The following is a 21,548-nucleotide window of genomic DNA, read 5'->3' as shown; positions in this document are numbered from 1 at the left end:
CTACTTAGCTGCCAGGAAATCTGCTGCTCCCTCTGTCCCTGCCTCTCCACTCCTCTGTTACATCATTTATCACACGATGCCATGATGTTCCCATGCTTTCTAAGGCCAGGGGCTAATGAGATTTGTTCCCTGGGGCTCACTATTTCCCTGTTCCCTCTTTTAATATTCTGGGATCCCCCCGCCTACACACACATAAGAATCTCTTGTTAGTGCATGGCCTGGTAAACATCCTGCTGAAAACGTGCTGCTGCTGCTGCTGCATCGCTTCAGTCGTGTCCGAGCCTGTGAGACCCCATAGACGGCAGCCCACCAGGCTCCCCCATCCCTGGAATTCTCCAGGCAAGAACACTGGAGTGGGTTGCCATTTCCTTCTCCACTGCATGAAAGTGGAAAGTGAAAGTGAAGCCGCTCAGTCGTGTCCGACTCTCAACGACCCCATGGACTGCAGCCTACCAGGCTCCTCTGTCCATGGGATTTTCCAGGCAAGAGTACTGGAGTGGGGTGCCATTGCCTTCTCCAGCTGAAAACGTAGTCATCACTAAATAACCAAATATCCAACACCCATCACAAAGCCTAGTACACCAGCATTTGACAAATGTTTATAAAACTTATTAATGAAGCTGAGATCTTAGCTCCACTAATTTATTTCAGAAAGGAGTTTTCTACTCTTGTCACTGGCACATTTTGAATATAGACCCTAGATGTTAAAACTGATCGTTGCCCAAGGAGTCACTCCGCTTGCCTTTCTTTATGAAGCAGTTGGAGCATCTGACTCCCCCCTCTCCTTTCAAGCTATTTCCAGGCTCAGCCTTTTACTTGAGCAGGAGACCCAAGCCAGGCGGAAGGGACTCACCTATGACGTTCCGTATGTCATCTTCTTCCTCGGGGCTCAGGGTGGGGCCAGGGGGCACGGAGCCCTGCCCGGCAGTAGAATCTTTCCCTGGTGAGTCTGTCCTGACTGGAGGCGGAGGCGGAGGCACTGGGGCTGTGTGTGTCGCCTCCACAAAGGCATCTTCAGGGGCCGCTGACGGAGGAGCTGCGGCTGGCGGTTGCTGGGTGGCTGTGCGGGCCACGGTGGTAGCTGGTACCTGAGTAAAAGGTGTAGGGACTGCCTCCTCCGTGGGATCTGGAGACACTGAGGTCGTCGGGAGCGGTGTTGAGAATTGTTCGACTGAGGCAGAGACTGCAGGGTCAGGGGCGCTGGGCGCTGCGGTGGAGGCGGGCGGCCGGGCGGAGGGCAGGGCTGTGGTCGGAGTGCCGGCGCTGGTGGTGCGGGCATCAGCTGTCACAGCGGCGCTGTGCCCGCTGGCTGCTGGCCTCCGGGTGGCGCTGGTCAGCAGCTGGTTGTGTCTCAGAAGCTGATCTTCAATCAGCAAATCCATTCCGTGTTCACCACTGAAAAATTCGTCTTCTGGGAAACAAACACAGGTGCGTTTGTGACTCAGAAGTCAGCAACATGTGGTATGTGGCAGACTAATGAGGGTTTCTTTCATCAGCATGATACTCTGATTTATTATTTTTTTTATTTTTTAAAATTAATTTTAATTGAGGATAATTACTTTACAATATTGTGATGGTTTTTGCCATACATCATGAACCAGCCATAGGATACTCTGATTCAAAGTGGAGCCCAGGTGGGATTTAGAAGAAGAAGAAGGTGAAAGGAGCACAGACGGACGCATTTCCTGGAGGGTCTCTCTGAACAGTCTGCCTCCACCCACCACCCAGGGACCGCAGCCAAGGGCTACAAAACCTGGGAGGAAGTTAGTCACTCACTCAGAAGTTATCAATGGAGCACATACAACAATGAGCCTTCACGGAGTTTCTGTCTAGTGGTGGAGACGCCAAACATTAGACAGATTGTCTCCTTGAAGGTGTTGTGAGGAAAGGTCTAGTAGGGTGAGGGGAAGGGGGGGATGGGAACCTTGCAGTCATGGATAAAGTGGTCAAGATGAGACTCAGTGGGATGGAGAGAGGAGCAGAGGCTTGAAGGAGTGAGGGAGGTAACCGAGCAGGTGACGGGGAGGAGTATTCTAGGGAGAAGCAGCAGCAGTGCAGAGGCCCTGGGGCCGGAACACATCTGCTGAGGCTGAGGAGCAGTGAGGTGGGCAGAGGTCAGAGGGAACACAGCCAGGTCATGGAGGCCTTGGCTGCTGTGTTTGGACTTCAGTTTTTATCCTGCATGAAATGGGGGAGTCTCCAGGGTTTTGAGCAGAAAAGGAATACTAAGATGGAGTGTTTTCTTAGGACACAAAGAGGTCTAACCACAAAAGACATAATTGGTCAACTGGATTTTATCTGCTCATCAAAAACATCACTAAAGAACTAAAGGTACAAGCCATGGGCAGAAATAAAATATTAATATCTGCAATACAAAGGATTTGTCCCAGAATATGAAAACCCCACAAATCCATTATTTATTTTGGCCATGTAGAAAGGCTTGTGGGATCTCAGTTCCCCGACAAGGGATTGAACCTGGGCCACAGGAGTGAAATCGCAAATCCTAATCACTAGACCACCAGGGAACCCCACAAGTCAATAAATTAAAACGTTACACAGTTAGAAATGGGCAAACTGATTATGCCAGCGACTAGGGGAGCAGAATCTATCAGGAGGCAGCTGAGGGGGACCAGATGAGAGGAAGTGGCATAGCAGGGAGAGAGGAAAAGCTAGGCCTCCTTGGGTGTTGGGCAGGGATAGATAGAAGAAAAGGAGGGGCCGGTGGCAGGGAAGAGCCCAGGAAGAGGAAGTGTAGGGGAAACAAGATAAAGATGAGGTGAAAAGGAGTATCTATTTTCTGTGAAAGAGTAAGAAAGAAAGAGATGGAAGGGTAGGTGCTAGAGTCTAGGTCAAGAAGCCCAGGGTCCCCCTAGAAAGAGCAGGCGGGAGAAGCCTCTGTGTGTCTCTGAGTGGGTCACCCCTCCATGCCTCAGTGTGCACATCTGAGAATGGGGAGGGCACAGAGGCCCCTTCCGGCTCAGCCACGCTCCGCCCTGTGGTCCTCTGCAAGCCCAGAGAAGGCAAGTGACTTGCCCCCAGGGTGCTCAGCAAGCTGTGAGGAAAGGCAGTAAGAACTCTGGATAATTTGTACCTGCAGGTAAATCTCAGGTAACCAGGCTGGCTCTGTGGGGCCACAGTACTAATCAAACTGCCGAAGGCAGGTGTGGCTCACAGGAAGTGCCCCTCCAGAGTGCAAAGGGTGACTCCCTCCCTGCCCTGCCTCTGGGGGGCTGCCCTGCGGACCCCAACTCACGATGCTCTTCGATGTCATTCTCCTCCTCGGGGTCCTTGGCTTTGTAGTAGGTGATGCCCCGGATTACGGTGGGCCTGGAGGCTGGCCGGCCCCTCAGGTGGACCTGTCTCTGCAGGGGTCGCTGTGGCTTCACCACCTCTGGTGGAGCCAGTGGCCGCGTCTGCAGGAGCTTGATGGATTTGATCTGTTGGGACACAGTTTCTTCCTGAAGAAACCTCTCTTCATACTGCTCCTCAGAGGGGACACAAGGGAAGGTCACAAGAGGCAATGCTGGAGTCAAGGCCATCCTAGTCACAACAGCTAATCCTAAAAGCACTGCCTAAGCCAGGCACTGTTCATCTTGTTGTCAGCCCCATGAGGTATGAACCATTTTTAATCATTCCCATTTACAAATTGGGAAATTGAGGCACAGAGAGGTTATGTAAATCACCCAAGGTCCCAGAGCAGGGAAGTGGTAGAGGCAGGATTTGAACCCAGGCAGTCTGACTCTAGACTCTGACTCTAACCTCCATGCTATACTTTCCAGAGAGAGCAGCTGTCCTCTCAGCTCTGGCCTAGAGATGCTGGGTGCCTCAGATCTCACACAGTTGTTTGTAGTAAATCTATGTGGTTGGAACATGAAGTGTGTTAGTCACGCAGTCTTGTCTGACTCTTTGTGACCCCATAAACTGTAGCCCACCAGGCTCTTCTCTCCATGGGATCTTCCAGGCAAGATTACTAGAGTGGGTTGCCATTCCCTTTTCCAGGGGATCTTCCCAACCCAGGGATGGAATCTGGGTCTCATTCATTGTAGGCAGATTCCTTACCATCTGAGCCACCAGGGAATCCTGGCACAAGAAGGCTGAGGGCTAAGATGCACAGCTCAGGATAAGGCATGACTGCTTTTACTTGTGCTCTTGGCACAAACTGCCCCAAGCCCTCCCTAATGCATCCAGAATAAAGTCCAAAGTCCTTGACCTGGCACTGAGAACTCAAAGTGACTTGACCCCGCTCAGCCTTCTTCTCTCTTGCTCCACCCCCAGCCTCCCCACCCTTGGTATTCCAGGCACTTGGGTGACTCCTGAACTGTTCGGCTCTCCCAAACTGCTGGGTCTTTGCTCAGATTGTTTTCTCTGTCTGGAAGCCATTCCCTTCCCCCCATATAGCCATTTATTGAAATCTACCCACTTTTCAAGGCCTGGCTAAAATCTCAGGACCCCAAGGAAATACTCCTAAACCTTTTCATTTAGAATTCATCTTTCTTTCCCAATCCTTACTTTGCAGCAGAGACTTCTAAGTGACTATCCAAACACTCTCCTTTTTTCCTAACTTAATGAGAAACTGGTTTTGTGGGAGTTGTCCTGGGACTAAGTTCTGGCTGTTAAAGTAGAAGTAGAAGTTGGTGGGAAGAGCTTTTGGAAAAGTTCCTTAAAACATGGGGCTGACTCAGCTGGAAGGCATCGTTTGCACTTTTCCTCATTTCTCTGGCCAGGGGAATGTGGGCAGGATGGCTGGAGCTGAGCAGTCATCTTGTGACCATGAGGGGATTTTGAAGATGGACATCACTAATGACATCTCGCAGCTAACTGTACCAGCCCTGGGCCACCTGCCTCCATGACTCTTTTACAACAGAACAACAAACCCCTATGTTGTTTAATGCACAATATTTTGGTCTCTTACTCAAAGCTGAACACAACTCCTAATGGATAAAACTCTATACTATTACAACACCTCTCCCATCCTGCCTTCCACAGGAATTTCTTAAGAACGTTGTCTCTGTAAACTATGAGCAATTGGAAGAGCAGAGACAATCTCTTGTCCGTCTCTGATTCCCCTGGATATATGTACCTTAATATTTGTTAAACTGAATTTCTGAATCATAACAAATCCCAAAGACTGTCAACCCTTGTGACTGCCACTGGGATTTTTGTCAAATCAAATGATGCTTTACAGTAGGTAGCCTATGATGGGCATCATGATGGTATCAAAAAAAGGCCTCTGCGATGGTTATGGCCACACAGAAGGACCATCCTGTCGTTCATCCTGGGGACTGACCTCTTGTGTCCACAGTGTGGCAGAGTCCCGGGGCCCTGCCTTGGTCCATCCAGTCATATTCCCTCACCCAGGCCCATTTTTGAAAACAAAGGGGCTTGGGCACAGGGCTGTGCTCCCGAGCAGAGCTACCAGACAGGCCAGTGGCTCCATCGGTAAAGCAAGCGCGGACCACTGGAGGCGTGGCCCTCCTCTGCTCTCATGAGGACTTTGAATGGCTGAATTATGAAGAGGTCACTCCCTGTAGTCACCTAAGCCCTGAAAGCTCCTCTTCTCGCCAGGAGGAGGTGGGTGAGCTCCCTTAAATCCTCGGTGAAATGTGCCCAGAGAGCAGAGCCCACTTGGAAACAAAACCTCTGTCCCTTTGATGCTCAGTCCTGAGAGGCAGAGCAGGACCTTTGAGCTCCCTGAACGTCAGCTGTCAGGGACCCAGCTGTCATGACCAACTCTTTCACTCTGACTGCTGCTGCTTCTGCTAAGTTGCTTCAGTCGTGTCCAACTCTGTGCGACCCCATAGACGGCAGCCCACCACGCTCCCCCGTCCCTGGGATTCTCCAGGCAAGAACACTGGAGTGGGTTTCACTCTGCCTAGGAAGAAGCAAATCAGATTCTTGTTCTGACCGTTAAAATCTGGCCTGGAGAAAACCTGGAGTCCTCATTCCCCACCACACCCTGGGTCTGTACTGGTTTTCCCGTGACAGAAGACTTTATCCAGATGGCACTGCAGACAGGGAAGCTCCTAAACATGTGTTCGTCACTTCCCCATGCTGACCCACTCCTGGAAAACAGAGGACACTTTCCAGCAGCCTCCCCTTGCTGGGGCCAGAGAGCTGCCTGGAAGAAGCAGGCAGACGTGTGCCCTGGGCAGCCCTCACTGCCGCTAACTGCCCCTGCCCCACTTCCCATGGTTTGCTGGGGAGGTGACCGCCACCAGAAGTCGGGGAATACTTGGCTGGTGGTCGTGGCATTTTACTGAGCGTCTGTTATGGGCAGACATGTCCCTTCATATTCCTTTTAACCCTTAAAACAATGAGGCAAGATAGATACTATTATCCACATTTTACAGAGGAATAAAGAGAGGTTCCGAGTCATTTAGCAATCTGGTTGAAGGTTAATCAATTAAGTGAGAGAGCACTTATTAAGTCATGTATGTGCATGCTAAGGCACTTCAGTCATGTCTGACTCTGCAACCCTATTGGACTGTAGCCCTCCTGGCTCCTCTGTCCATGGGATTCTCCAGGCAAGAATACTGGAGTGGGTTGCCACTTCCTTCTCCTTATTAAGTCATAAGGCTGTTAAATAACCCAGGGCTGCTTGCCTTCAGAGCCTGTGATCCACCTTGATATAGCTACTCTGTGCTCAGCTGTCACCCCAGGACTAACTCATCTGCCATCCAAAAAGTCCTCAGGGCCGTGGTCTGGCTGGTGTCCAGAAGACTTGGGGATTCCTCATTTCCCATAGAAAAGAGCTGCCTGGGAGGCTGACAAGAGGCCCCAGCCCTCAACTCAGACGCCACAGGCCATCTAATTGCCAGACCTTGGTTTCCCTCTGCATTGCAAAAGCAAGTTGTCATTTCTTCGTGGCAAACCCCAGGAACTGTCTTTAATTCCAGACTTTTAGGGATGAGCGGGAACTGCAGTTCTCGCTCCCAGCCAAGGAGATGGAGCAAGACCATGGACAGCCTCTGCCAGAGAACATATAATTTCCTTGGATTCGCTGGCGACAGGCTGCACGGGGCGGCAGCAGCCCCCGAGTTTTTGTTTCTTCTCTCTGTTAAATTGTTGTATGACTTCAACTCCTGGTGTCTCCATGTTCCCAATCCCACCCTGACCTCTCCACCCAGCCCCCAGAGCCCCCTGCCAACCCTCCAGGCATGGACCTTCTTGGAAAGACGCCTCCAACAAAGTGCCATTCACCATTCCAAAAAACCCTGACATAATCCATAAGAACCTTGAAAATAACAACCAAACCCAGACACCCCTCTTTACCCCCTTTTCAATACGGGGTTCACTAAAGAGATAGGAAAAGGGAGAGGAAGATTCTCGCCTCGTCTCCTTCACCTCGCCCCCCTTTCTGGTCCTGCCTGGTCCTGGCTACCCCCACCACTACCCTGGTTTGGGTGGATTGTGCTAACGTCAGCAGTGTGTGAATAGGGATTTCAGGAGGGAGCAGGGTTTGCTGAGCAAGGAGAAAAAGAGTTTGGTGTGTTTGATTTGGTTTGCTGTTTACCCTCAGGAAATCTGAGCTGGGATCCTGAACATACCACATTATGTGTCATCAAGACAACTGATGGAATTCTCAAGCTCAGTCGACTGGGAAATTGGAGCCAGAGAGGACTGAAGTCAGGGAGCGCCTGATTCCACTGAGCGGCTGGACCGGCAGATGATGCCACACAGGCGGTGACAGGAGCCGCTGGGCCCCAGGTCTGATGAACCCAGGGTGCCTCTAATTCCCTTTAAAGTGCACATGTCCTCTGGCTCTTTGGTTTACAAGTTCAGACTTGCTCAGGGGTGACCCACCAAGCAGACTAAACATACGCTCAGTCACTGGCATGTCGAGAACACCCAAAAATGAGAATAAAAATACTTTTTGAAGATATATGATATTTCCAAAAAACCATCAATGGAGTCATCGTGGGCTAAGCCAGAAAATTACTTGCCTTGCTTGTACTTATTTTCTGGTTTGGAAATGGGTTTATTTCAAGTTACAAATTGGGCAGAGTGTAGGCACCAGACTCTCTTCAGGGCCTCTTGTCTCCAAAGTCCTAATCTGCCTGCTCTTCTGCCTTTAAAACACATGCTCAAGGTTCCCCAAACCCACAGCTGCTGCCTGCTTGGCACCACTTGGGGAATTTCTTTGCTCAAGAGTTCCAAGCCCGCAGGCCTAACCTTACTTCCTCTCTTACCCTGATTCCTAACAACCCAGGCAACAAATCCTTTGCAGCAACACTTCCCAGCCCTTTTCAATGTCACAGCACATAGAGCCACAAGTTCAGGGCTTTGCTGTCATTGTCCCAGACCCTCTCAACCCACACTCTGCCCACCTGCCCCAGGCTGAGGGGATCCCGCGATGGGTCACCTGAAATCCACGCTCTGCTGTCCACCACCAACCCGTGGCCCAGTAAAAGTAAGCAAGACCTTTCTTAGCTGTCTCTATTCCATGTTTGCCAGGGACCCCTTTTATAACACTTTATCCAGACCTGCCTTGCTGAGAGCATCCACATTCTGCAAGTCCTGCTGCCAGAATTTACCTGTTTCCTCTTCTATTCTTTTAGGGTTAGCTCCTGTTTCACAGGCAGCAATTTAGGAGATAACACATAAATAATAATATATATATAACTATTGGCACATAAATATAACTTGGTTGCTGCTGCTGCTGCTAAGCCACTTCAGTCGTGTCCGACTCTGTGCGACCCCATGGACTGCAGCCTACCAGGCTTCTCCGTCCATGGGATTCTCCAGGCAAGAACACTGGAGTGGGTTGCCATTTCCTTCTCCAATGCATGAAAGTGGAAAGTGAAAGTGAAGTCACTCAGTCGTGTCCGACTCCTAGCGACCCTATGGACTGCAGCCTACCAGGCTCCTCTGTTCATGGGATTTTCCGGGCAACAGTACTGGAGTGGGATGCCATTGCCTTCTCCCATATAACTTGGTAAGCAGAGACAAAAGAAACAGGTATCAGATGGGGAGGTATTTTTAAGCAAGTAGGCCCTCTGGCATCACCCAAATCACATTAGGTAGTGTTTCATTTCATCGCACCAACCCAGACACTGCTGAGTGGGCAGAGACAGAGATCTGAGACCCCTGTTGCCACTTTCCGGCTGAGCCATGGGGAACGTGAGCGTTCCTGGACCTGCTTCCTCTTCTGCAAAGTGAGGGTACTGATGTCGGCCTCGGGCTGCCTTCCAGAGCTGGGGTGAGGGCCGTACGGTGTGATGGATGATGGAAGTACTCACAGAGTCCCTTACAAATGGGGAGGACCACACAGCTGACTGCTTCCAAACTGGGACTCTTCTAGAGTGACAGAAGGAGTCATTAGCGATCATGCCGAGACAGCAGGAGTGAACTAGGATGGTCCCAGACAAGCCACCTAACTTGTAAATGCAAGGGATGCTCAAAATGGCAGGATGAAGTATAATACAAAGAAGAGGCCTGGTACCCAGGAGACCCAGATCTGGGTCCTGGCTTCAACCCTGGCTGAACCTCTTGGGGCTTCAGTGTTAAGTGTGATGGGGTCCACTTCTGCCCTGTCAGACCGATGGGATGGTTGAGTAGATGGAATGAGACCATGCCCGTGGGAGGCTGGAGCCCGAAGGCTCCATGCACCTGCGAGGGGGTGGGCGTACACTTTCCGGAGGGCTGTGGTCGGAGCCCCCGGGGGCCGGGGCTGTACCTCGGGGTGGGTGTAGGCTGCAGCCGCGTCCCTCTGCAGGGCCGAGCGGATGTCCGGAATGCTGTCCAGGATGTTATTGGAGCAGTTCTCTTTGCCTCGCTTGTTCATCTCAGTTCGAATTTCTTCCACGTCCTCTCTGATCTGCTCATTTTCCTTGGTGAGGTTTTTAGATATTTCCTAGCAAGAGAGAAAATTTTTAAAAGGGAGTCGTTTAAAGTGCTCTGAAGACAAGCAGGAGGGAGCTGGCAGCCATCACCTGCTCGGAGCCCAGAGACTCAACAGGCAGGTTGAGAAACCAACCAGAAACCACAGGGACCCTCAGGAGTGTCCAGCCCTGTGCTGAGGACTGGCGCTTGGACTCAGGTGGCATCTCCAGGGCAGCTTGGCTCCAGTGTGTCCACGACTGGAAATGCTTCCCAGTACCACCACGGCTTTCCTAATAATAATACTGTCGTGTCCCCAAGCTACTGGGACACCTGCTATTTTTCCATCCTGTGCACACAGTATGCTCGTACCAGTGATGAGTAACATTACAGAAAAATTCCATTTGCTTGCATCCCCCCACATGTGAACCAATGGCTCAGTTAATGAAAGAGGGATTTTCTAGGCAATTTTAAAAGAGGTGGTCAAAGAAATCTACCTAATCTGCTTTTCTAATAAGCACAAAGTATTCTTTTGAGCACTTTTTAAAAATCTTTTTTTAATTGAATTCTAGTTGATTTACAATATTGTATTAGTTTCAGGTATACAGCAAAGTGATTCAGTTATACATACACATTTTTTCAGATTATTTTCCATTATAGGTTATTACAAGACATTGAATAGAGTTCCCTGTGCTGTGCAGTAAATCCTTACTGCTTATCTATTTCATGTATAGGAGTTTGTGTCTGTTAATCCCGTATTCCTAATTTATCTCCTCTGCCTCTCCCCTTGGGTAAACATAAGTTTGTTTAATATGTCTGGGAATCTGTTTCTGTTTTTTATATAGATTCCTTTGTATTGTTTTTTAGATTCTACATATAAGTGATTTCATGTCATACTTGTTTTTGTCTGACTTGGTTTGATATTCTCCAGATGCATCTATGTTGCTGCAAATGGCAACATTTCGCCCTTTAAAAATATTTACGTGTTTATTTTTGGCTGCGCTGGGTTTCGTTGCCGTGGGTGGGCTTTCTCTAGCTGCAGCGAGAGGGGCTTCTCTAGCTGTGGTGCGCGAGCTTGTCCTGCAGTGGCTTCTCCTGTTGCAGAGCCCGGGCTCCGGGCACATGGCTTCAGTAGTTGTGGCGCTCAGGCTTGGTTGCCTTGCAGCATGTGGGGTCTTCCCAGACCAGGGATCAAACCCGTGACCTAGCATCGGCGGCTATATTCTTAACCACTGGACCCCCAGGGACACCCCTTCACCCTTTTTTTATGGCTCCCCTGCATTTAAAAAGCATTATTTACATAGGAAATTGAGAGGCTGGCTTTAAACTTTCCTAATCACACATAAAATGTTTCCCTAAATGACCCCTACTTGGCGAATTACCCATGTTCCAGATGTACTTCATACCAGAAAGGACCAAAGTTACATTTCTATCAACCAATACTGGTAAGCACCTCCTGTGTGTCTAGGGTACAGTATGGCAGAAAGAAATCCTCTAATTCCTCTGGTGTTCCTGTCCTGGGATGGGAGGTGGGGGTGGGTTCCGTGGGGGACAACTGCAGTGGGGAAGACAGGCTCCCCACTGCAGGAAAAAGATGACCAACCACGTCAGGTTCTGCAAATGCCCCACAGGCGTTCAAAGGGAGGGGTGGCGAGAGGCATCAGAGGCAGCATCCTGGAGAAGGTGAGGCTGAATGGGATTTGAATCTTGGGCAGCTGTCAACAGACTTAGAGGTACCCTTTCATCTCTAGCTATTTTTAGAGACGTTTACTGCACTGAGATCTAATATTGTCCAGCATTGGCTCCCATTCCACAGTTTCCATGAGCATCTGAATTTTTAGATGTGACGTTCTCCTTTGGGTCCTGTTTATGAGGGTGATAGAGGAAGTAACCATGTAAACACAGAGGACGTATACACTTTCCCTCTTTCTTTGACAGACAGATACAAGATGTGCAAAAGCTCAGACACTGCCAGGCAGTCTGCAGTCTGGTAAGATGCCGCTGTTGGCCTAGATGCCACGGTGGCTCAGAGCTAGGGGGCGTAGAGGCAGGCTGTGACGCCCAGACACTGTGGCTCCAGTGGCTGTACGTGGGCCGCCCAGCAGAGCCCACGAGGTGCTTGTTAAAACTAACCAGGCTCCAGACCACTGGCCATGCCATCTTACAGCATTTCAGCGCACGCCAAATCCTGAGCGCTGGAAAGGCTCAATGTGTTCTGTGGGGCTGACGCCAAGTCGGCCTCCCTAAATATCACAGAACTAAGTGTGGGAGCGAAAGCCCTTGAGAGGAGGTTGTTTCAAGAGTGCCCGGAATGAGCGGTTTTACTGGACGTGTATCGTTCCTGATAAGTGTTATCAGGGTCAGTCAAATGCAGCGGTTAAGAGCACGGATTCTGGAGGAAACCTTTCAGTTTACATTTCAATGGTGCTACTGCTAGACCTGTTATCTTGGGCAAATTACTTAAGCTCCCTGTGCTTCATTTGTCCATGTGTAAAACGGGGTTAACACTAGCACTCTCCCTGTGGGTTGTAATGAAGAATGAGTTAACGTATGTGGAAATGCATGGACATACTAAGTGGCTGTTATTTTTCATAGAATGTTACTGTCATGGTCTATGCACAGATTGGAAAAAAATTTCCAGACATGAGGCAGAATGAAGGGAGAATAAAGCTTATTAGAGTGGGAGATGCTCTTGGAACAGAGGCTGGCTCCAGGAAGAGCCCATCCCTTTCTTGGGCTGGTAGCCAATTTTTATAGCCTCAAGACAGAAGATTCCTACTGGAAGGGTGGCATTAGGTGATTGGTTAAGATGCTATAGGGTAGGTAATAGGGTGGGAGTTTTACCTACTATGGGGCCAGAAAACTGGCTGGCTTAAATTCGGAGGCTCATGGCAACAGTTGCTATGCGACTTGGTCAGTTCCAGAGATTTTTGTCCTGTAACAAAACAGAGGGCTCCACACCTGTGACCTGGTCTAGGGTTCCACAGTTGCTACTCAAAGAGACCAACAACACAGCATCACTCCATCACTCAGGACCTTGTTAGAAATACGGACACTCTGTTCTTACTGTAGGATTTGGGAGAAAGGTAGATAGTGATGGGAAGCTTTACATAATCTAAAGTGTGTGTGTGTGCATTTATTGAAATACATTTGCTTAAAGCACAAAGATTTGGGGAGACTAACCTGAGCAAGAGTCCCTGAAAAATTGTTTGATTAAAAAAGAAAGAAAGAAAGAAATGCAGAAGCTCCGACTTGACCAGACCTGCTGAATTAGAATCTGAATTTTAACAAGATCCCCAGGCAGTCTGCATACACACTGAAGTTTGAGAAGCACTGCCTTAAATATAGGGAGCTTGGGATATAGCTGATGGAAAGAGGGCCCAAATGTGTCAGAAAGGCTATTTTACAGGAGCCAGGTTCTTCCCGGGGCTGACAGGAGAAGTTCCTGTTGCCTTCATGGGATTCAAGCATTTCTGATCATCCACAGGCACCTGCAATGAGCAGCACCCATGCATCTTCTGTAATTCTCACATCCTGTGATGTGGAGTGAAGCCCCAGAAGGTTCAGGGTTCGATACACTACTCCTTCATTAATGCACTCATGTGTTCAGTCCTGGGCACGGAGGGTAAGCCAGAGCAAGGATCCTGCTCTGATGAAGACCACTTTCCGTGAGGGGAAGTAAGCAATAAATAAGAAATCAACAAGAAACCATCAATTAGTAAAAAGTGCAATGAAAAAAGCAAGTTGGGGTGATGTGACAGAGGCTGGTTCTGACTCATGGGGAAGGTCAGTGACGTAACTCTAAGGGACTGAAACGTGTCCACCTCTGCTGCCCAGCCATGGCCCCAGGACCCCAGACCCAGTGGTGTGGCCTAAGTAGCTGTATTAGCAAAACAAGAGCTCATGCAATTCCTGAATGCCTGGACAGAGTCGGCACTGACCCTCACACTCGCTGTGAGGCAAAGGGAAAATCCCATGGAATTAGCCCCTGCCCTCTAGACCTTGGGTTTTCTAGGCCCCTGGAAGGCCCCGTTCTCACTGATTTAGAAATGCCCAAGCCACTTTCTGGTTTAGTGAGGCACCATTATTCTCGGTTTCCACAGAGGAGAGTTTGAGACAGGCCTGGCCCTGAGACCCCAGAGAAGCAATATTTTTTATTTCCCTCCTGGGAACAGCAAAGCCCACCAGCTGCCTGAATAAACAGCAGGCTGGCGGTAGCCTCACCCCATCAGGCTGCTGGGCCAAGCCAGCTGGGGTCCCCCAGGGCTGCAGCAGCAGATGCCCCTCCTTAGCCAACCTCCCTGACTCAGGCACCTCTCCCCCAGGGATGCTGGCCTTGCAGGGCTCCCCACTGCTCCCTGGGGTTCTGCCTTCCTCATATCAAGGCTCTTTTGCAGGGTATGTCTCAGGAGGCACCAGGGATGCTGCCTACCCAGGACACTCTCCATCCTGCCCTGGGGGAAGGCTGAACCCCATGACCTCATGCCTCTGGCTCTTCCCCTCTGGGACAGCTGTGACTACGACATTTATGGTGTGTGCAACTTGGCTTGGGCATAGCACTGGCAATGAGGGAGAGAGAGCAGGAAGGGTGCCCGTCTTGCGGGGTGAACACATCCCATCGTCCCTGCCAAGGGTCCTGGTGCTGTGAGGAGGGAAAGGAAGAGGGAAGAAGAGTAGGTAAGAGAGAGGGCTGGCACAGAAGGCAGGACACAGCCAGACAGGACAACTGAAGTTCTGGGAGCTGGGTCACAGGACTCGGGCCAAAGAGCCGAGAGGTGTTCCCAGGAGGGCCACATGCTGGGGCAGGCAGTAGGGCATCGAGGGCGCCTTCTAAGAGCAAGCCCGCCTTGCCAGATGGGACAGGTGTCCTGCTCTGACCACAGCCAGATGCACAGGTGGCCGAGAGGGGGAAGTGTGCAAACTAGGCAGGTCCCACAGGAAAGGGGAACTACGTATAGGTTTCCCTGGCATTGGGGGTACCCCTGACAGCCAGCCCTGGGCAGCACAGCTGGTCAGAGGGCAGCTTGAAGGAGCCATGGAGGGCCAACACAACCAGTCGTGCACGCTGGGGCAATGGACGTGGATGGAAGGGCTGTTCCATGGGTTCAGACGTGTCCTGACTTTGTCCAGCTGTGGGACAAGCATGTGCACGCCTGGGTGAGAGTATGGGGCAGCTTCAGCCAAAAGCGTTGGGACCCGAGGGAAAGACAACCAGGGTCAAGGCTCCATCAGTTCTCTGTGGTCTTGCTCTCCCGCCCAGAAGCAGGGATGAGGGACGGTGGGCAAAGTGCAGGCTCTGGAGACCAGGAATGAAACGCATACCGCAGTCACTACCTGGTTTTATGTAACCACATAAGGCGAGGGATGGGACCTCTCCAGGCCCCAGGTAGCGGAGGTCGGAATAATGATGTCTGCCTCCCAGGCTTGGTTTGGAGAATGAATGAAGAGGCACATGTAGCTCAATGCCAGGCACGAAACAGGACTTGGACATGTGGAGCTGAAGGTAGGGTGGGATGGACTCTCGGGATCTTGGTAGCAGACATGCAGGTAGAAAGGGGAAGGGAGCTAAGGCGTCCTGTGGCTGGGACAGGGAGGAAGGTGAGGATTCAAGGCTGGTGGGATGTGAAGGACTCCTGTAGAAGGAGACCACGCGAGATTGCAGCTGGGCCAAAGCACGGTCCCGACTCGTGCAGCAGGCACGTCCAGCCCCAACCTGAGAGGCAGGCCTCCGGTGCAGATGGCAAGCTTGAGGGTGAAGGGAGCAGGGTGCTTGTGGGAGGGAAGTGAGACAGTGTTGGGGGTGGGGGTCACTGGACCTGGTGGCAGGGCTCAGAGTTCTCGTCAACTCACCCTGCCGCACCTCCTCAGAGGCCTCCAGGACATGACTAGGACCAGGTTGCCTGGGACAGCCACCCCTGAAGACAGCTGTCTGCAGCCCCTGGAGGAGAGCTGCAGGGGGAGAGCAGCTAGAAGCAGCCGGTGCTCCAGCTGACGGGACAGCCGGGGCGCCACACAATCCCTGACCGCAGCTGGTGGCGATGGTAGCAGGCCCGTGCTGCAGGGGTGGCCGGCTGACGTGTTCCATCACTCCCGCAACCAAACAGCTGCTGACCATTTGGTCCACACCCCGTGTGGGGCTAAAATCCAGCAAACAAAAATAACTTAGACCCAGGTTGTCCTCAAGACGTTCAGAGCCTGGAAGATAGTCAAACACATAAAAAGAAAGAAGTTCCAGGCCTCTGATGACCAATGCTATAAGTATAGCCATGCACTGCTTACATCGTGGCAGCTCCAAGCTATTCCTAGGCCAGTGGATGAAGGACAGATGCTCACACTGTAAACCCCTTTAGCCAAGAAGAAAACCTTTCATGCCACGTTGACAAATTAGATTTGAAGTGTAGACAACCCCAGGAGAGATAATATATTGACCTGAGCCCTTACTAAGATGTGAATTAACATTGGAACTGAAATATATCTTAGAAATCTTATCTCCAATCCTTTCCCCTTTCACAGATGAGGACACTCTGGTCAGGCAGGGTGAGTGACACTCCTTTCCAGGCCACACTGGAGTGAGGAGGAGAGTGAAAAGATTTACAGCAAACCCTTCTGTGAACAATAGGAAGGGTGCGCTTGGTGTCTCGATGTGAGTGGAGGGAAGGCAGAAAGGAGAGGCTTGGAAAGAGACAGCTCCCCTGACTCATGGCCTGGTCTGCACAGACAAAAGTTACATTTCCCCATTAGTTGGTAAAGAGATGTATCCCCCAGTGTCAGGAATGATCTTTTGATCTTGCCTTCCAGACCAGAAACACAAAGGCCACCAAATCCTTACGTCTGGGGGAGAAGCCCTCAGCAACGCTTATGCCAACACATTCTGGGGAGAGGGCCAGCTCTGGGTCTGGTAAATCCACTGTAGACTTTAAATCTCACTTGGATGCAACATTATCAGGAGAAAAGCCTTCAGATGACACACAAGGTTCCACAGTGCCATCTGTATTCATGGATGGGGTTTGCAAACTCCAGCAGGCAGGTGCGAGGGAAAGAGCCACACACATACACTTGGGCAACAGAAATCACACTTTGGAAAGCTTGTAGGCATGCATCTATTTTAAGACCCTGGGCTACGCACCCACACATATGCAAGAGCACATGTGTAAACAGTCACCTCCAAGTAATTATAAATGTTGACAGGTGTCCTGCAGCTAAGTGGGGGTGGGGCATTCCTTCACCAAGTTTTGCAGTTTTTATGGGCATGACTTAATTCAATGAAAGCCTTGAAGCTAGAATAAATTATTTTAATGAGCTGTCCCTCTGTTTGTCTTTTTCTTTACTTCGAGAATAAATCTACTCCTGGAAGCGGTAGGTGGTACCACAGCTGTACCCTTGCGTCTTGTCCCTCTACCGTCAGAAGGCACTCTTAGGCCTGTGCAGCCTACAGGTCTTTGTATCTCTGAGTGCACTTAGAGCAAAAGTCTGGGCTGAATCTGTGCCCTTGAGTGAAAAGAGTCATGCAATGAATAGGTTCTGCCTTTGCCTTTGGAGGCTACAGATTTTCCTTCTAGACTTCTAATTCCTATCTCTCCTGGCACCTATACTCTGCGCCTGTGCTGTGCTTAGTCACTCAGCCGTGTCCGACTCTTTGCGACGCTATGGACTGTAGCCTGCCAGGTTCCTCTGTCCATGGGCTTCTCCGGGCAATAATATTGGAGTGGGTTGCCATTCCCTTCTCCAGGGGCTCTTCCCACCCAGGGATTGAACCCACATCTCTCACGTCTTATGCGTTGGCAGGTGAGTTCTTTACCATTAGTGCCACCTGGGAATCCCATTTTGTGCCCGATGCTGCTGCTACTAAGTCGCTCAGTCATGTCTGACTCTTAGTGACCCCATGGACTGGAGCCCACCAGGCTCCTCCGTCCATGGGATTTTCCAGGCAAGAGTACTGGAGTGGGGTGCCATCGCCTTCTCCATATTTGTGCCTACACCCACCTCAACTCCAATACATACCGCTACTTCATGCATCCCCTTCCCATTCCCAGCCATTTTCAAAAAAGGGTCAGTCTGGATCTACCACACTGAAGGTTCTTGGACCATTGACCACCTTAGATGTTCCTTTTTCTTGGACCAGTTCTAGAGGAATGCCCATGCGGTTTCAGGCCTCCACTACGTGAATAGGAAAGATGTTTTGAAGCGTAAGTTTTTGAAACACAATGAAATGGTTATACTAAGATATATGCTCCAAATTTATAAAAATTAGAAAGTCTGTCAATACCAACTTTCGGTAAAAATGGGTATGGAGTATTCACAGCCTGCTAGAGGTGCCACTGGGGAGAACAGTATGGCAATAAAGTTGTCCCTTGGTATCTGCAGGAAATTAGTTCTAGGACCCCCGAGAACAGATAAGAGAATCCATTCAAGTCCTTTATACAAAATGGTGTTGTTCAGTCGCTCAGCTGCATCAGACTCTTCTTGACCCCATGGACTGAAGCACACAAGGCTTCTCTGTCCTTCACTATCTCCTGGAGTTTGCTCAAACTCTTGTCAATTGAGTTTATGATGCCATCCAACCATCTCACCCTGTCACCCCCTTTTCCTCCTGCCCGCAATCTTTCCCAGCATCCCAGGGTCTTTTCCATCAGCTCTGCATCAGGTGGATCATAAATATTCCCCCCCAAAATTCCAGAAAGCTCCAAAAAACAAACATTGAGTTTGCCACATATTGACATAACATTTACATTGTATTAGGTATTGTGAGTAATCTAGAGATGAGTTAAAGTATATGGTAAGATGTCTGTGAGTTTTATGCAAATACTACACCATTTTATTCATTGGAAGGACAGATGCTGAAGCTCCAATATTTTGGCCACGGTGCGTTGAATCTACTGATGCAAAACATGTGGACGCGAAAGGCCAATCGTACCCCTTAAAACTGGGGATAAGCATAACAGCCCAGTAGTCTCATTCCCACTTACGCATCATAAAGAAACGTATGCGTGTGTGGGATGGGCTTTTAGACGGGTGCTCCTGGGGCTACTATGAATCACAAAACTAAAAATAACACCCATATTCACCACCAGTAGGCAAGATCAGCAAATTGTGGTATAATCTCACACTACAATACTACACAGGAATAAAACTGAATGAACTACAAGCCACAGAATTGACATAAAAACTTTAAGTTGAATGAAAGAAACCTAACACATATACACACATACTTCTGTAGGATTCTATGTATTTAAAGTTAACAAACAAAACTCTTGTATTTAGGGATGTATCTTTAGGTGATGAAAATGTAAAGAAAAGCGAGGAAGATGATTAACAAAGTTAAGGATAGAGGTTCCTTTCAGGGATGGGATTTATTAGGCTGGGGTAAAAAGAACTGAGGTTTTCATTGTTGAAATTTGCCATTTGATATTGGAATATATTCTAAATAAATGTGGTCATGTTATACCTCATTTTAATGTGCATTTCTTGCTTTATGTTTGTTTTGCTTATGACATTACTTGCCATTTTATATTTACCTTAGACTATGGAAATGAAGTTCAGAGAAGGCGATGGCACCCCACTCCAGTATTCTTGCCTGGAAAATCCCTTGGACGGAGGAGCCTGGTAGGCTGCAGTCCATGGGGTCGCTCAGAGTCGGACAGGACTGAGCAACTTCACTTTCACTTTTCACCTTCACGCATTGGAGAAGGAAATGGCAACCCACTCCAGTGTTCTTGCCTGGAGAATCCCAGGGACGGGGAGCCTGGTGGGCTGCCGTCTATGGGGTCGCACAGAGTCGGACATGACTGAAGCGACTTAGCAGCAGCAGCAGCAGCATGGAAATGAAGTTAGAAAGCAAATTTGAGCAATTTTCTTATTTGAGTTCAAAAATGGGTTGTACAGTGGCAAGACATCTTGCACCATCAACCACGCCTCTACTCCAGGAGCTGCTAATGAACATACAGTGCAGCGGTGTACAATGCAAGAAGTTTTGCAAGAGTTGAGAGCCTTGAAGCTGAGGAGCACAGTGGCTGGACATAAGAAGTTGACAATGACAACTCAGAGCCATCATTGAACCTAATCCTCTTACAACTGCATGAGAAGTTGGCAAAGAACTCAATGTCAACCATTCTACAGTAGTTTGGCATTTGAAACAAACTGCAAAGGTGAGAAAGCTCAGTAAGTGGGTGCCTCATGAGCTGTCCAGAAATTTTTAAAAATTGTCATTTTGAAGTGCTCTCTTCTCTTATTCTATGCAGCAACAACAAACTATTTCTCAATTGGATTGTGACATGTGACGGAAAGTGGATTGTATATGATAACCGGCTCAGTGGTTGGGCTGAGAAGCTCCAAAGCTCTTCCCAAAGCCAAACTTGCACCAAAAAAGGTCATGGTCACTGTTTGGTTGTCTGCTACCAGTCTGATCCACTACAACTTTCTGAATCCTGGTGAAACCATTCCATCTGAAAAGTACGCTCAGCAGATCGATGAGATACAGCGAAAACCGCAATGCCTGCAGCCTGCATCAGTCAGCAGAAAGGGCCCAATTCTTCCCCACGACAACGCCCGACTACACATCGCACAACCAACGCTTCAAAAGCTGAATGAATTGGGCTACCAAGTTTTGCCACATCCACCATATTCACCTGACCTCTTGCCAACCCACTACTGCTTTTTCAAGCAGCTTGACAACTTTTTGCAAGGAAGATGTTTCCACAGCCAGCAGGATGCAGAAAATGCTTTCCAAGAGTTCGTTGAATCCCAAAGCATGGATTTTTAAGCTACAGGAATAATCAAACATTTCTCATTGGCAAACATGTGTTGATCATAATGGCTCCTATTTTTGATTAATAAAGCTGTGTTTGAGCCTAGTTAAAATGATTTAAAATTCACGGTCCAAAACCGTAATTACATTTGCACCAACTGAGTAAGTGGGAAGAGGGCATGTGGGGAGCTTTTGGGGTGTTAGCATTGCTCTGTTTCTTGAGCTGGGTGGTGGTTGCACGGGTATTCGCTTTATAATGATTTGCTAAGCTGTACATTCATTGTTTATGCACTTTCCTATGCATGTGCTATTTTTCACCATTTAAAACACAAGCTCAACCAAAATCACTCCACCAAGCAGAGCTCCCAGAGCTCACTTTACCAGGAGGTGAGATTCTCAACAGTTCAGATTCCATTTCTCTCTCCTTCCTTCCTCTTTCATCTGCAAATGGAGTTTCCACTCTTAAATCCTGCTGCAGAGCCGAGGGGGATGCACGCATGTGTATGTGCCTGCTTCTTCTGCCAAGTTCTGATCTTACTCTGGGCAAAATGCCCCTCCATTTGACCCCTTTTGTCTGGTCTGACCTCCAAAGAACTCTCCTTGGGATTCAAGACTATCCAAAGGCCAGGAGCAGAGGTTCAATTCCATTCCTCCTGCAGAGTCAGGCTGGAGACGGAGTGTTTTTCCCATTTACCCAGCATTCTGCCTTTTCAATGTGTGCAGACTGCAGACGGAGTTGGCCAGCAAGAGCCAGGAGACGAGTGGCCAGACCCAAAGACAAGAAACTCTGGTCTGTGGGCCCAAGTCCCAGGCCCATGATTATTCACTGTCACACCAAAGCACCTCGTCATCTTGGGCTGCCTGTTGGGGAAACTTTCACTGGATGAGACCTTCCCTAACTCAACTTTAATCCTATTTAACAAGATTTATGGGATATGGCCATGGTTCTGCCTAGAAATTCCCTTGGAAGGACTATTGCTATAAG

General features: G+C 49.4%; 1 protein-coding gene across 2 annotated transcripts in view; it reads right to left on the bottom strand.

The window, feature by feature from the left end:
• OLFML2B (olfactomedin like 2B) overlaps nucleotides 1-21,548 on the bottom strand; it is a 48,830-nt gene that overhangs the window by 14,834 nt on the left and 12,448 nt on the right. Inside the window, exons 4-6 of one of the 2 annotated variants that reach the window (XM_055587287.1) lie at nucleotides 9,677-9,853; nucleotides 3,254-3,479; nucleotides 854-1,411 (exon numbers count right to left, since the gene is read on the bottom strand). In XM_055587287.1, coding sequence (XP_055443262.1) covers nucleotides 854-1,411; nucleotides 3,254-3,479; nucleotides 9,677-9,853 — 961 coding nt within the window. The remainder of the gene's footprint in view (nucleotides 1-853; nucleotides 1,412-3,253; nucleotides 3,480-9,676; nucleotides 9,854-21,548) is intronic. The other variant, XM_055587288.1, reaches the window with a different exon arrangement.

Source organism: Bubalus kerabau, chromosome 6, assembly GCF_029407905.1.
Source record: "Bubalus kerabau isolate K-KA32 ecotype Philippines breed swamp buffalo chromosome 6, PCC_UOA_SB_1v2, whole genome shotgun sequence".
Classification (NCBI taxonomy): domain Eukaryota; kingdom Metazoa; phylum Chordata; class Mammalia; order Artiodactyla; family Bovidae; genus Bubalus; species Bubalus kerabau.
Note: the sequence above shows the minus strand (reverse complement) of the source record. Positions and strands in the feature narration are given on the sequence as shown.